This window comes from Carettochelys insculpta, chromosome 21 (genome assembly GCF_033958435.1).
Source record: "Carettochelys insculpta isolate YL-2023 chromosome 21, ASM3395843v1, whole genome shotgun sequence".
NCBI lineage: Eukaryota > Metazoa > Chordata > Testudines > Carettochelyidae > Carettochelys > Carettochelys insculpta.
The window spans coordinates 15,521,610-15,537,783 of record NC_134157.1 but is presented as its reverse complement, the minus strand read 5'-3'; the positions used below and the strand labels follow the sequence as shown (position 1 = coordinate 15,537,783).

General features: G+C 42.0%; 1 protein-coding gene across 5 annotated transcripts in view; it reads left to right on the top strand.

The window, feature by feature from the left end:
• Nucleotides 1-16,174, top strand: part of TSC1 (TSC complex subunit 1) — a 55,836-nt gene that overhangs the window by 15,464 nt on the left and 24,198 nt on the right. For 4 of the 5 annotated variants that reach the window (XM_075015833.1, XM_075015834.1, XM_075015836.1 and 1 more), the window contains 11 exons: nucleotides 5,284-5,476; nucleotides 6,768-6,871; nucleotides 7,581-7,733; nucleotides 9,441-9,585; nucleotides 10,805-10,959; nucleotides 11,309-11,382; nucleotides 13,728-13,906; nucleotides 14,467-14,582; nucleotides 14,858-14,981; nucleotides 15,516-15,628; nucleotides 15,943-16,015. In XM_075015833.1, coding sequence (XP_074871934.1) covers nucleotides 5,371-5,476; nucleotides 6,768-6,871; nucleotides 7,581-7,733; nucleotides 9,441-9,585; nucleotides 10,805-10,959; nucleotides 11,309-11,382; nucleotides 13,728-13,906; nucleotides 14,467-14,582; nucleotides 14,858-14,981; nucleotides 15,516-15,628; nucleotides 15,943-16,015 — 1,342 coding nt within the window. In that variant the 5' untranslated portion in view covers nucleotides 5,284-5,370. Of the gene's footprint in view, nucleotides 1-5,283; nucleotides 5,477-6,767; nucleotides 6,872-7,580; nucleotides 7,734-9,440; nucleotides 9,586-10,804; nucleotides 10,960-11,308; nucleotides 11,383-13,727; nucleotides 13,907-14,466; nucleotides 14,583-14,857; nucleotides 14,982-15,515; nucleotides 15,629-15,942; nucleotides 16,016-16,174 lie in introns of those variants that run through there. The other variant, XM_075015837.1, reaches the window with a different exon arrangement.

The window sequence follows — 16,174 nt, the reverse complement described above, 5'->3', positions numbered from 1 at the left end:
TTTCCAAACTCTCTTGTAAGGGAGGGCTAAGACGTTGGGGTTAAACCCCAAGTGTGTCTCCTTGGGTTAAAGGGTGTTTTTCCTCACTTGGGTGATGTTAGTTACTACTCCCAAGGGTTGTGTGACCTTGGAGTCTTTTTAAGCAGAGCCTGTAGAGGTTTTTAAAGGATCCCATTTCTTGCACTCGGAGTGTCCGGGTGGAGAGGCAGACCTGACACCCACAAAAGCTCATCACCTAATAAATTACATTTAGTCTTTAAAGTGCTACAGGACTGCTTTTTATGTTTTGTGAAGGTGCAGACTAACACAGCTGCCTCTCTGTGACTGAAAATATGGGAGGAAGAAGGAGAATTTTGAGCATTCAGTCTGGTTCCTGAGTGTAGCCCAGTGTGTGTGAACTGTTCTGAAGCCCAGTTGCACTGGGGGTGAGGGGCACTGTAGGAGAAAAGGGAGGAGTGTTGCTTTCAGGGAGCTATTTCTGCTTTATTCACAACTGCTGTCTCGTGTGATTATACCTCACTGACCAGATCTACACCAAAAATGCATAGTGCTCTGATGAGAATGGCATAGGATCCAGGTGTCTACAACATATTCTCAATGAAATGTGTAATGTGTAAGGTTGCGTATAATTTATTGATTTTATTGAGTGTGAAGGGAAGTTTACACACTTCTTCCCATGCATATGCCACCTTCATAGCTAAAATATCCCTAGTAGCCTTTTCCATTTAATTACAATAGAGAAGGAGTTCTGCTGTACTTTAAGACCAACTTTTTTGGTTTAAAGCCCAGTTCTAAGTGCTCAATCTTCACGGTTACATGAACTGACTCAAAATGTGGAATGCCTCTTGGGAGGCTGGTTTATTTTCATAATCCAAATTTGGGGGCATTGGACCAAAACAGTCAGCAAATACAGCACATAGGGAAAAAAAGTTTGTGTTGAAATAGACAGTGTCTGGCAACCTCTCTTTGCTCACTTAGAGCTCAAGCCAGAGGTCAGCTAATTGCATCATGGTCTCAGATTCTCAAAGATTATCCCAACAGAGTGCATGTTACCCACTAACCCTCTAAAAATGTAAAATTAAAATCTTTTTTTGTTTGGTTTTTTTCCGCAAAAGGAGTTTGCTTCTCCAATTAGATGCTTGAGAAGATTTGCATGCCTGTTTTGTGCCTGATAGTATCTCTCTTTGCACATGCTCAGTGTAATGTGTTTGGAAAACTACCCCACATCACAGGGGGTAAATGGTTCTGAGAATGTTTTAATTTAAGGTGGTTGAGTTTGAGCACAGCCCAAAGCACTGTGAGGTCAAATCCAAACAAGGCAGAAATCTGAAGAAAGAAAATCAGGTATACTGTGTTAATCTGCCTCTGTCAAAGGGGGAAACTTTTATTTTTGAGAAATAGTATCTCAGTACAGCACAATATCAAGAGAGTGCTGAAACTATTTGGAAAAAATAAAACTAGGTAAGCAGATGTTTTCTGGAAGGGGAGGGTGACTGGGGTGGAAGAATAAGTGAAGTGGGAGGGGAGAGGTGGGAGTGTGGGAAAGATGATATGGGAGTGAAAGCTAGGGGAAGTAGGAACAGGGGCATGTGCCAGCCCCATATTCCCCTGTGTGCTGCAGTTGGGGAGCACTGGCATGTCTACAAGGGTGTGATCATCCCATACAGGCCAGGTTCTGGAGGAGATATGTCTGCCTGGGGAATGTGTGAGCTCCTGCTTACTGCTCTTTGTCTGTTTCATGTGACCCAGGTTGTGGAGATCACTAAGCTGTTATTCCTTCCTTGTGGTATGTTCAGAGATCTGGGAGGGCCCTGTTTTGCCCCTTGCCCCAGGTGTGCTGGGATCTAGCGTGTGAATCCTCATCTCTCCCTATGTGAGACACATTTTGGGGGGGTGCAGGGGGCTTGCTTTTCTTTGGGAATCTGAGCCCCGCTTCCTAGCCTCTGACAAAACAAAAAGCAGTCAAGTAGCACTTTAAAGACTAGCAAAATAATTTATTAGGTGAGCTTTAGTGGGGGAGACCCACTTCTTGAGACCATAGCCAGACCAGAACAGACTCAATATTTAAAGCACAGGAGAACCAAAAACAGTAATCAAGGAGGACAAATCAGAAAAAAAAATGATCAAGGTGAGCAAATCAGAGAGCAGAGGGGCGGCGGGGTGGGGAGGTCAAGAATTAGATTAAGCCAAGTATGCAGACGAGCCCCTATAGCGAGCCCCTTATAGGGGCTCGTTTGCATACTTGACTTAATCTAATTCTTGACCGCCCCCCCCACCCCTCTGCTCTCTGATTTGTCCTCCTTGATTACTGTTTTTGGTTCTCCTGTGCTTTAAATATTGAGTCTGTTCTGGTCTGGCTATGGTCTCAAGAAGTGGGTCTCCCCCACTAAAGCTCACCTAATAAATTATTTTGCTAGTCTTTAAAGTGCTACTTGACTGCTTTTTGTTTCGATAGTATGTAGACTAGCACAGCTCCCTCTCTACTATCCCTACCCTCTGTGTGATCTAGGATCTGGAGAGACATGCTGTCTGGGCAGGTCTGAGACCGCTCTGTGCCTACTTCTCTGTCTGTACGCTTGCGGGTACCTACCACTGCTCTGCTCCACATGGGCAAAGTTTCGGGGGAGGAGGGAGACTTGTGTTTTGTGGGAATATCTGAGCTCTTGTCCATGCCCCCCTTGTGAGCTAGTGATGGGGGGAAGCTGTGCACCTCTGGATACAGTGCTTAGAAGAGAGGCGCTCAGGGCAGGCTGCTGAGGCTGGGGCACAGACCTGAGAACGGGTATTGTTGGCATGCTTCTGCGACTCTCCACCTGCGGGGAAGGAGAGGGGAATGCTCCCTGCAGGAGCAACTAGTTCCCAGACTCAGATCTGCTGTTCCAGGCTGCATTCATACCCATTGTGTATTGTCTTGCTGCTGACAACATCATAATTAAATGAATAGGCCAATTAACATCTGAGCCTGCAACTAAGGCTGTGTGTATGTAACTGCCTATGTTGGCAAACTTACATCACTCAGGATTTCACCCCAGGAGTTACACTGACATATGCGCTAGTGTGTACAGTCCTGTTTGGGTGGGACAGCTTCTCCTATTGACGTGGCTTATGCTGCTCATGGTGGATGTCTTTTTTTTTTTTTCCCCTCTAATGGGAGAGCTCTCACCTATCAGCACAAAGAGTCATAAGAGATTCACAGCTGTGATGCAAATGTAGTGTTGTACATGTAGACATGGCCTCAGTTTGAAACCCATCCCAGGAAGAAATCTGAGAATGAGCTGTAAACAGCTGAGATAAGTCTGCTTCTGTCAAGGTTTTTAACAGGAGAAATGTTAGCTCAGTACAGTAGAATATTCAGAAGGTGTGAAAAATATTTTTGAATGGAGAAGGAATTACACAATGCTCACTGGAAGGGGATGGGTTAAAGAGTAGGTGGTAGTACAGGTGAGGACTCAAACCTGCTGTGAGAGATGATGGTATTATGGGAAGAAGAATAAGTGGAGATGAGAGGCTGGGATTGATCAGGTTAAGGGGGAAGAAGTAGGGATTAGGGCAGGGCTGGGCAGTAATTGTTGATGGTGGGGCAGGCCACTCGAAGAATTTGGTAAGGGTCAAGGGCTGCGCTCTCCCATTATATTAATGGAGGAGATTGAGTGCAGAGGGAAGCTCGGGGTAAGGGATGGGAGTGTGGGTCCTGGGAGAGTTTGGGTGAAGGAAGGGGTCGTGACCTGGAGCAGGGGAATGGGGCCGTAGCCTTTGCGGGGAGGGGATGTGGGTGCAGGAGTGAGGGTGCAGAGGGTTTGTGTTGTGAGCTGGGGCTGGTTAAAAGGGCAGGAGCAGAGGGTTGGGTGTGGGAGGGGATGGGATGCTAGGTGCAGGCGTTGCCCTGGAGGCGATTACCTAGGTGGCTCCTGCCTAGCAGCCCAGTGGGGTACTTAGACTTCTGGGGGAAGGGGGTTTTGCATGCTGTCTGTGATGCAAGCACAGCCCAGGCAGCTCCCATTGGCCAGTTTCTGGTCAGTGGGAGCTGTGAGATTGTGCTGAGATGGGGGCCATGTGGGGCTCACAGCTCATAGAGAACATGGTCCCTGCAGCTGGCTGCTTTGAGAGATATGTGGTGACCCAGAACACAGGGAGCCTCCCTGAGGCTCCTGCTGGGCTAAGGGATGGTGGCAGGCCAGATCCGATGGTTTAATGGGCCGGATCAAACCCTCAGGCTGTATTTTGGCCGCCCCTGGATTAGGGACAGATTGGAAAACGAAGTGTAACAGAGGAATCTGTGCATGGTGGGGCCTTTTCTGTGTCTGTACTTTAGGATCTAGAAGATGTCTATCCCACTGGTCTGCAAACCTGTGAGAACTCTGTGTAAATGATTCACTCACCAACCAACAAATGTTTCTTAATGTTTAAAAACAGGAAATTAAATGGCAAAAATGTCATTAATATTGCCTGGAGATAGCTTCTGCCTTTCCAGAATGTTAAATTCAGGAAAACTTTAAATTTAAGAAAGCTGGGATATAGTCACTGTACATGGTAAGGCAACTTTAACTGTGCCCTCTTTCAACAATTCACCTATATGCCTGTTACACACCCTCCCACTGAGTTCATCTTACAGTGAAAGGCCAGTTTGGCCTGGCCCTGTGCTCACTGAGTCTTTTCTCCCAACACAGTATCATTTACAAATTTAATATCTATTTCATACTTTTTTACAGCTTCATCACACTGCAGCACAGGATACCTATCCTTTCCCGTATCCATCATTAAATCCACAGACTGCTCTCATATCCCACTTCGCTACCGACAGAACTTGTGGCAAGGAGACCCCAGTGCCCTGCTACTGATACAATCTTGAAATAATAAACACGATCTTTGTATGACAAATGCACCTCTTTCCCTGGGTAATGCACATAGGAGATTCAGGCCTAGATCTCTTCAATCACAGCTCTACTATATTCCTTGTTCATTCAGTATAGCTACACTTAACACTATGAATACAGCTGGAATGCATACATATAATTTCCAGTAGCTGTTGCCTGTTCTAGTTGGACAGAGTTAAGGTTGCACAAGCATTTACCATACTTCTGTATTTCCTGGTTTTCACAAATTTGAGTTCTGTAGAACTGTGTGTTCTGGAAGGATGCAAGCTATCACGGGTCAAACTCATTAACCAACTTTTCTGGCATTCAACTGTGTAAAGGGGTAATATTGCAGGTACCAGAAGAGCAGTGATGAAGTCGTTGAGAGATTTTCTGTTGTTGTTGTTTATGTTTTGTTCTGTCTTCCTAGTCTGGTAGGGGCACCAATGAGGAACCTGATGAAGTTTTAATTTGCACATTCACGTAACACGTGCATAAGCCTGTAGTAGTAGACAGAATGGCCCAGCAAGCAAATATTGGTGAGCTCCTCTCTATGTTGGATTCTTCATGTCTGCTTGTCCTGGAAGATATAACAGCAGTCTTCAAAGATAATCTCAACTCTGGTATGTGCTTCTTAGATGTTAAAACTGGAGGGTTGGAGGAGGCTTTGCACGGAAATAAGTAGAGCCGTGCAGGGATACAAATGTCTACCTGTGGATGCAGATATCCATGGATAGACTTCAGTATCAGCTGATCCACACGTTTCTGCTCTTGTGAGACACTGCACCCAAAGGAGACAAGTCTGGTGCTGCCGTTCCTGGGAATCGGCACCCTGCACTGGAAACTCTTTCCAGACAAGCAGCTGTACTGCCTCCAGCCCCACTATCAGCAGGGCTGTACCACCCTGGATAGGAGACACAGCTGAAAGATGATACATCTGCACAAGTGGGAGGAGCTGCTGGTGCAGGACACTGGCTGCTGGGAGCCACAGCACCACACTCGTCTCCTTTGGTAGCAGCATCTCTTGGGTATAGTGTCCTGCAGATCAGTGGATACCAGTGTTTATCTGCATCCAAGGGTAGATATTTGTATCCACAGTGGGTTCTACAAATCAGCAAAAAGTTGAAGTTCCCTATCAAATCTACTCTTTATTTCCAGCAAATTTCACTGAATCCTCTGTAAGGGGCAGTGATTCCTTCAAGGATTTTAATGCTCCTTAAGTTCTCTTGTTAAAAGATGTGTTTTGGAAGGTATGATAAACTGTAACTCTTCATTCTTTGAGCCTGTCTTGACATTTTTATAAGGCTACTAGAGTTTTGTGACGTACTAACGTAAACATGCACACTCCATGTTATAAGTAGATATCACACTCCCTTTCTACTAAGTATGTCCAAAAAATGGAGGTGGGTTTCATCCATCTAATCTGTTTCAAACAATGATTTCCTCTAGTGTAATGCCGTTCTTCATTTTGCTATATGAATCCTTTCTGCTACCACTAAGAGCATTCCGAATTTTTTAGTGGACCCTTTTCAGTGATGTGAAAACTTGCTTGATGGGGAGAAAAGAGGAGGGAATCCAAGTGACTCTCAAACTCCACCCAGCAGTGTGGAACACAGGCTGTACACTCACTAAGAACATATAGTCATTATCACACATTTAATAGTTTATTTTGGGACATTTGTTAGAAATTTTGTCATCTGCTTCTGTCTCACTAAGCTAGACAATCAGAAAGATACTTGTGGATGGGAGAATGTAATTGGGAGGGCTCATTTTTAAAAACCCAAGCAACATCCTAAAGGCACATGTACACAATTAAAATAATTATTGCAGAATTGAACTCTATTTATACAGTAGAAAATTTGTTAGTTTGTTTTATTTTCTATCTTCTTTTTGTTGCTGACACCAAAATGGTAGACCGTGGACCTATGCTTGTGAACGCCTTGGTAGATTACTATTTGGAAACCAGTTCTCAGCAGGCATTGCACATCCTGTCCACGCTGCAAGAGCCTCATGAAAAGGTAAAGTAATTTAGTTTTTGGAGAGCATGGAGCATGGCAGGTGTTCCTCTAGTATTAGAGAAGCTTCTTAACAGAAAATTATGCTTTTCCACTTTGTAGTATCAATTGACATATGTTTTTTATGTGTAGTTGGAGTGGATTAGTTTTAAAAAATCTCAAACAAAACTTCATTTTGTTTCATGGATTATTTAAACTTTGTGTAGGGAGGCAATCAACTTTACCTGTTGATTATGAGATAAAATTGCAGAGCCAGTAAAAGATCTTTAATTATTTACAGTTACTCATTTTAGTACTAGGTTTGTTACCCAGTGAAAGGTTTGGGAAGTACAACAGCACAAGAGTAAACAGGGATCCTGTAGACATCTGGGGATTTTTATATGAACACTTGGTAAAATTAATAGCTTTTTTTCCTATAATAGCTGAATCTGTTGCAGCAGAATGGTTTTTGCAAGCACAATGACAAATTCTGTTTTGAACAATATTATGTTGCCAGTATTATCACACAGACTTAACCAATATTCATGTGCTATACTCACAAAGTTATATTCAGTCTGACTCCTGCACACACTTGTAAAACCACCTGTAATTCCTCTGACCAAGAAGAGCAACTTGTCAGACGTACAGATTGATGTCTTTTTCTGTTGGGTCTGCAAATACTCTAACATCTCGTTTTCTGCTCCTCTGCCCCTTCACCCAAATTTGGTTTCAGCATCTACTGGACAAAATTAATGAATATATTGGTAAAGCTGCTACCCGTTTACCCACTCTCTCACTGCTGGGCCATGTTGTAAGACAACAGCCATCCTGGAAACACAAACTTTCTGAAGGACCTCTCCTGCTTTCTTTACTTAAGTGTCTTAAGGTAAGAACTATGTCAACAGTGTTAGCATTTATGTGTGTCATAAGGAACCCTAGCTGTAATATCTGAGTGCCATTTGCATAAATTGGCTGGGGGAAGTAAAGTTCTGACAGTCAGTGAGTACATAATCCATTTCCATAGAAGAACACTGATAGAAGAAGCTTGTATATTATGCGGATCCCTGAAAACCCTTGGTCTGAATGCCTCTTGTTTTCGTTAGTACTGAACTACCCTTAAATTGTACAGCTTTGTATCCTGTGCTTTGTGAAAACAGGTAAAAAGTTAAGATACTAAGGTTAACTTCAGGACAAAGCAATGTTATGTGAGGTAGCAGGAGACTGCGAGTCAAAACTCCTAATTTCTTTTGCTTCCTGTGCCACTAACTTGATGAAAGAACTTAAGCAAGTCACTTGACTGTCCTGTACTTAGATTTCCCCATCTGATAAATAAGTAGTAATTATATACCCTGTGTGTACCTCACATCAGTGTTGTAAGAATAGATTGAAGCTTGCAAAGCACTTCAAGATACATAAATACAAGGTGCAGAAATGTGCTAAATTAGTCACAAAGTTATGTTTTAGTCCTGGGTACTTTTAGTAAAAGTTATTGATACGTCACAGGCAGTACACAAAAATTCATGGCCTGTGACCTATCCGTGCCTTCTACTAAAATTTCCTCTGACTAAATCTGCAGGGAGTGGTGGCCGGGGACGGAGGGGGGGAAGGGTGGCTAGTGGGGCTGACCGGCTCCACACAGCTTCCCACAAGTAGTGACCTGTAGTCGCCTCAGCTCCTGAGCTGCTCAGGCAGCCCCTAGGTGAGTTGCACCAGCCACTGCAGAAGTCATGAAGGTTCTCAAAAGTCATGGAATCTGTAACTTCCTCGACCTCTGTGATAAACTCACAATACGTAGTAATGCTAATATGTTATAACTATAGTTGATGTTCATAAAGCTGTTGCTTTTTTTAATAAACAAATTGGAGGCGTCAGGCAGGCAGTCTTTACTGTTTGTAACCTCTTCAGTCATCTTAGATTTACCATGCAACAGTGCCTTGTCTAACATCAGTGTTTTGTTTCAGTAGTACTCAGTTTTTTGGTATACGTTTTAGCAATCTGACAAGTGAATTTCAGCTAAATTCAAGTTTTAGTACTAAAGCTCTAAACTCAAGATCAAGATATCATGTATTTGGCCTTGTTACTCTAACAAGTGTACTCTTTTTAACTTTGTGTGGCTGCATGGAAAGAGGCTTGTATGTATTTAAGAGGTGTTAACATGAGGACAGCTGGGACCTAGTTTTAGTCATCTGCCAACCATGTGGGTTACCCAGATCAAATTTCAAATCTCTTGGGCTCTGGAGGCGCAGAGCATGTTTAGCTCTAGGCAGGCAGAGATAGGTATCGCAATAGTGGTTCTTCCCGTTCATATAAGAAACCGCTTTAAAAACCATCTTTGAAGGAATTCAATACGTTCTTCAGCAGCAGGTCAATGGTTGGAAGAAAAAGTAGTAACTGGAATCCCTGAATTTCTTTTAGGGCTCTGCAGAATGAAAGGGACAGGATTTTGTGAGCCAGGTTTGGGTAGGTTTAGAAGAGCTGGTCTTAAACTAAGAAATCTTACGAGGTGGTAAATGCAATGTCCATTGTGCAGGGTCAGGAAGAAATGAAGTTTTTCCATTTGAATTCTGACTAATACAGCTTTTCTTCATTGCAGACTGACACAGATGTAGTAGTACTCACCACTGGTGTCCTAGTGTTAATAACAATGTTGCCAATGATTCCACAGTCTGGCAAACAGTACCTTCCTGATTTCTTTGGTATCTTTGGCCGTCTTTCATCCTGGTGCTTGAAGAATCCAGGTGAGAGATCTGCATTTGTTGAAAGTATGGTTCAGTAGCACCACTTCTTTTGAGTGCCAGTGAGCACTTTATCTTGGGAGAGTAGTGGATGGCTGCAGTTCTGTCTCCCAGGGTAGTTAAATGGGGAAAAGTAGATACTAAAGCCATTCCATTTCTTTGACAGCTAACGTCTGGATGTTGCTTTTGCATCATGGTACATATTGGGACAACACTCTGAGATGAGGGATTTTACAATGCTTTAAGATTAATAGTGCTGTGGCTGCTTCTGCTGCAAATACTATGTGGCAGGAATCCAAATCTTGTAGCTTCAAGGATATGAACAGACAGTTAAGTCTTATAGGTGGAAGAGTGAGAATGAAAACAACTAACTTTGAACTAGGTGCCTGTTTGTAGGTTCTCAGTTATGAGTATTTGCTACAGATGTAGGAATTTCTGACTGTCTTTCTGAACCAGTAACCACCAATGTTCTGGTAGTATAAAACTTTTCATTGATTTGCCTTGGTAACAGCCAGTTCTGTCAATCCATAAGCCATGTTGAGGTGCAGCTCTAGAATTTGTATATCTTCTGTTTATGTGACCCCAAGAACAAATGCCACAGTGCAGTGCATAGAGGTGTGGGTTAAAAGGCCATTTTGTTATTGACTAATATAGCTGCTCCTACAGACCAGACAGAGAAGCTCACGGTTGCACAATTCAAGTCTGTGTTATTTTTTTCCCTGTGGTAATCAGATTTTTATTTGACTTTGAGCTGAAAGAGGAGTCCTTATTGATGTGTTTAGTATTTAAGTCAGTCATGTAAACTACAGTTGTTGAAAAATTAACTCTTCCACAAAGGAGCCAATCTGAATAATAAGTGTTGAGGATTATTTTGTGTACTACTTGTAATACATAGGATCCCTAGCTGTGGAGCTTAGGTGCTGAATAAACACAGGATAAAAGGGCAGTCTCAAGGAATACTCCCATTTCTGATTTTACTGGCTAGTTCAGAGCATACTTCTGATGTCCAAGTTCTGCTTTTACTTTCACACAAATAGTCATAAGACTTGCAGAGGTGTGGTATGGTACTTCCAAACTATCGTTTATCTTGAATCAGAACATGCATTCTTAAAACACTGTCTCTTAACTTTTGACACTCAGTTTTTTGTGATCTCCTCAGCAGAATGTCTCTTCTTTCTCTCCTCCAATTCAATGATGTAAAAGCTCCAACTATTTCTCCCAGGTCATGTGGCAGAGATCTATCTTGTCCATCTCCACGCCAGTGTTTATGCACTCTTTCATCGCCTTTACGGAATGTATCCTTGCAATTTTGTCTCCTTTTTGCGCTCTCACTGCAGTATGAAGGAAAACTTGGAGACTTTTGAAGAGGTGATCAAGGTAAAATACAGCTTATATTTATATCAGCTAAGAAAATAGTTTACAACTTCAAGACTGTAGTCATCCGGCAAATGGAGCTACTGCATTGATTTGACTGGATTTAGAGTACTGTGTCATAAAACAGGATCGTGATAGATTACTAACAGAACGGAACTTTAGTGGAAGCAAGGACTGCTTTCTAAAGACAAGCAAGTCTGATCAGTTAATCTAGCTGTCACACTTGTCCTCTAAACTTTTTGCCTTTGCCTCCTAGAACTAGCTGGTGCTCCATTTTTGTTGTTTAATATGATACAAAGTTTTTCCAGGTGAACTACATATGTATTTCTCTGTTTTGCTCCCACTTTTCCAGCCAATGATGGAACATGTACGAATTCATCCAGAATTAGTGACTGGATCCAAGGACCATGAACTGGACCCACGAAGGTATGTAAATTCATTCCTCTATTAGGAAAGGTTGTGAATGAGCAGCCTTTAGCTGGTCTTTTTCAGGAGGCTAACAGCAGAAATTTGTACCTGCCAACAGAAAAGCCCTATGCTAGTGATACTCTGCAGTCAGTACTCTAAGGATACTGTAGGTAAAACATAAGGTTTCTGCACATAGCTTACAATTGGGTGAGGATACAAAACTTATTGAAATAGGTCCAGTTGTCTTTTGGGGTTGAACTTCATTTTGAACCTGGAGTGAGGAGGAGTGGGTAATTTATAATACCTGTGGAAAATCTTTTAGTCATGGCAGAAAGCATTTGGTACTACATTGTGATGTAACAATGCTACCTACAACTAATTTGCTCTTTCTCCTTAACAAAATAAAGAGGAATCTGCAATCTCACAGTATGCGCTTTGATTTGACAGAAGTATTTTACTGGCTCAAGTTCTATGATTGAGATTTTTTTTAAACTCATTGTAAGTGCTTGATAGTATTTAAGTATTTGAAATGGCTTCAGTGTATCTGATTTGGTGCCAAGAAAATTTGATTTGGGTAACTGATTAGTTCTTTTAACAGCTGTGCTTTTATGTGGTCTCAGCTATGCTGGCTTATTTAGAAATAGGCCCATTTGCCTGCAGCAGCACCACTTGCTGCTTTTCTCTTGTCTCCACAGGCCCAGCAACTGAAGAGGAGAAATTGACTCTTGTTCCTGCACAGTAGTGCTCTTCCCCTGCTTTCAGAGCCACTAGGAAAACACTACTAAATGGGAACCTATTGACTATCACAATGGTCAATTTTGCAGGCTTCTCCCAGCTACGGTGGGTGGGGGGCAGCACCTCTAAAGAGTTGGACTGGCACAGAATTGTCAGTTAAAGCCCTTTGGATTAGTATCTTGCATAAACTGTCTTGCTTCAAATTGTCTTATGGCCCAAAGCAAAGCAGCTTCTAAATAGCTAATTTCCCATTTTTCTGACTATACTCACTGAACTTCCATCTTCCAATGTCTTTGTCTGTTCTTATTTGACTGCAGAGTTCAGTTACTCAGCTGTACAGGTCTACAGAGTGAAAGAAAGAAACATGTACCCTGTGTCTACACAAGCCCCTTCCTTTTGGAAGGGACATGTTCATGAGTGGGCTTGGAATATGCTAATGAGGCACTGCCATGACTATGCAGTGCCTCATTAGCATAACGGCAGCCACAGCAATTCGAAAGTGCGGCTTTTGAATCGCGCGCTGCCCGTGGAGACGGGGACCTTCCGAAAGGACCTCCCAGTTTTCAAAAGCCCCTTCTTCCTCTCTGGTGTTAGGGGCTTTCAAAAACTGGGGGGTCCTTTCGGAAGGTCCCCGTCTCCACGGGCAGTGTGTGATTCGAAAGCCATGCTTTTGAATTGCCCCAGCCGCCATTATGCTAATGAAGTGCTGCATATTCATGGCAGTGCCTCATTAGCATCTTTTGAACCCGCTCATTAGCTTGCCCCTTCCAAAAGGAATTGACTAGTGTAGGCCCAGCCATAGTGTAAATTCTTTCATATCCAGCGGCCCTGGGACTGGGAGGTTGCCACATATTCAAGTATTTTGGATATTAGAGCTGTATACCTAGCAATACGTAACACTACAGAAAAACAAGATTAGATATTAAGAAATAAACAAAAATGTATGCAGGATACTTTATTTACCAACAACAGTAGTACTGTACACTGTAAACTTATACTGTATTTGGTGTATTTATTTGTATTTACTTTCACTATACTGTACTTATGGACAACGTAACTAAAATTTACTTATGGTTTAAATGCCAGTTATTTGAGAGTTCCAGGTGATAGAATGCTGGATATGGAAGTATTTGCTATACAATATTTATACCCAAAACTTAAAACAAATCAAGTTCCTTAGTTGGCATGTCAACTTGCAAAATAGTTTGAAATTCTGCACTGCTGTTTTTTCTAAATTTTGTCTCCTAATATCTGGTATGACTGCTACAAGGTTTGAAGCTTAGGAGCATTCTAGTCTTCATATGCTGTTCCTCCTTTCCAGAGTGCTCCACAGAAGACCCTGCTGGGTTCAAATAGATCTGTTTCAAAACTATTACGTTGCCACAATGGCATTCCCTCTTCTGCGTCGTCTAGTTGCAATTTCTTTGTAAACTCTAGAACGTTGCAAGGCACACAGTTGTTGTAGAGTACCTCAGTCATGTTTCAGCTGGGATCATGGAAAGCTGGCAGGAGCAAAAACAAGCCATCCTCCAAACCATTTCCTAATATCTCCTGGAACCTTGATTTATAATCATATAGTTAGTTTACTTGAGACTAACTTACACTTTTGGTTCCAAATTTGCCTGCAGGTGGAAAAGACTAGAAACTCATGATGTTGTGATAGAATGTGCCAAAATCTCCCTGGACCCAAAAGAAGCCTCTTATGAAGACAGCTATTACTCTGTGTCACAGCCAGTCAGCATATGCTTGCAACATCGTCAAACTGATCCCAATGCCAGTCTTTACATTGACACACACAGCATCTGCGGTAAGAACTGATGGGCATGTTTAATATTCATTGTCCCTGGAAGCAGATCAGCTCTGTTAGAAGAAAATCACAGTTCTTATTGTTACCCTTCTTGAAGTCCAGTCTACAAAGTTACCTTTGCAAAAGCTTTTCTATTTTGCACATCCATGTGAAGTCCTGATATTACTATTTTCTGGGAGTGTCAGAAAGCCATGACTTTTCCTTGAAGGATGAGCATAAAAAATATCTATGTAGATATCCTGTTGCCTTGTCTGTTACTTGCTCAGAATTTACTGGCCAAGTGTTCAGTACTTTCTGAGAATTAGGGTTCTCCAGGGTTGTGCACACACATACTGGGACACCGCAAATCATTAGCCACTTAAAATTGTTCTGCTTTACATGGACGAAAAGGATAAATCCACTTTCTACTAGCCAAATTGTGTATAGGAACAGATTAGTGGATTTGACTTTTTTCTTCAATGAAAACTCTTCAAAAAGTGCAAGAAAGATCATCAAGACCCAAATCAGAGTTGATAAGCTAACATGTATGTCCTTTTGGCTTTGTTTGTTTTAAATTCCAGGGACTTCCACTTCTACCCCTAATTCCACTCCTAGGCTAACCCTAGCACAAATGCAAGGGCAGCTACCTCAGATTCTGAGCCCCCAGTCTATGCGACTGTCAACTGAGCCACAGCAGGTAATGCACTTAACTATGGCACACCAGCATGTTATTACAAAGAAGTTCATTATTCACTCCTTAAATTGTCGTCTTATTGGACTGGGATGTTTTAGAAACAGGTGGTTTGCTTTCTATTGAGTAAGCGTTGCAGCTTCCTAGTATAACATATATCTTAATTTGTAAAGAATTTAAATGTAACCCTCATTGATACCTTTCATTTTTTTGACGTCAGGCATGGGCCTAATAGGGTTTTGACACACATACCTAATTGATTTGCTTATGTTGTGACTCAGGGTACCATCTGGAGCCCCTCTGCAATTTGTGGTATGACCACTCCACCAACGTCCCCAGGAATTCTCTCATCAGAATCCTGTCATACATCATCTCAGCCTTACAGTAAATATTTCAGTACACCTGGTATGTACTGCATTTCAGAGTTAGCATTTTAGTTACAAAGTGATGCTTTATGTTAAAAAAAATCTATGTAGATATTTGGGCTTGTATACAGGCTCTTTCAAAGTGAATTTAAGTGCATTAAGAAGTTCTTTAAATTGCCTTTCCCCTAATAATTCTGTTTTATGCGTTTTGCTGTTGTAAGTTTTTTGATGTCGTTTATCATCACTCCACTCTTGAATGGAGCATACAGTTTCTTGAATGGGTGTCTTACATGAGGACATGCAATTCCACATTTGAGTTAGCCAAGTGCTGAATGCTAATTTGGAGACTTCATTTTACACAACTAAGTTCTAGCGTGAACTTGATACAGAGAACTGGGTACCTTAAGTTAGGTACCAAAGTTTAAAAACCGGGTGTTGCATGTGTAACTCATAATTGTGAGTTCTGAATGGGAGAAAATGTGAAGTGTACTTGAAGTTTATGAATGTGAACTAACTAAAATAAGAGGCTGTGGAGTTTTATTGGTGATAAACCATTTCTCTCTCTTTTGAGCAGGTGGAAAAGGAACCCCATTAGGAACACCAGCCACCTCTCCTCCTCCAGCCTACAGTTCGGATGACTTCGTGCACATTTCACTCCCTCCAGTTGCTGCCACACCTCCCAAGAAGGTAAAGGCAAAATGTGACCGCCCGGCAAAGCTGGCTTCAGTATTTGGGTCAACTTGTCATGAAAAACCTGTTTTTCAGTTATGGTTGCGTGTAAATTAGAAGTATTTAGTTATGAAAAATGTAGTTTGGGCCTTCACACAAACCAACCAATTACCTGTATCTTGAGGCAGTTTAGATTTGGGTTACCCTGTCTTCAAGTCATTTACTGGCTTACATTTCAGTCATTTGTCTGGAAAAATTTTCCTCTTACTGAACATGTACTTGAGTCTGTCATGTGATAGATATCTATTGCAAAGACTCCTTATTTTTAACAGGAGGACAAACCGGATCCTGGAAGGCCTTCACTGTCCCGACAGCAAAATGTCACAAACAACGAGAAAGCATTGGGTAAATTATTATATTCTCTTCTCACTCAAAGCAGTGATCTTATTTATAGATAAGCATTTCCAGTTATGACTTTTTCCACCTGCTGTTCCTCCATTTTTCTCCTTATCCATTTAAAGGTGGTTCCAGAATCCTACTCTAAAGCTGTGTTTCTGTTGAAAT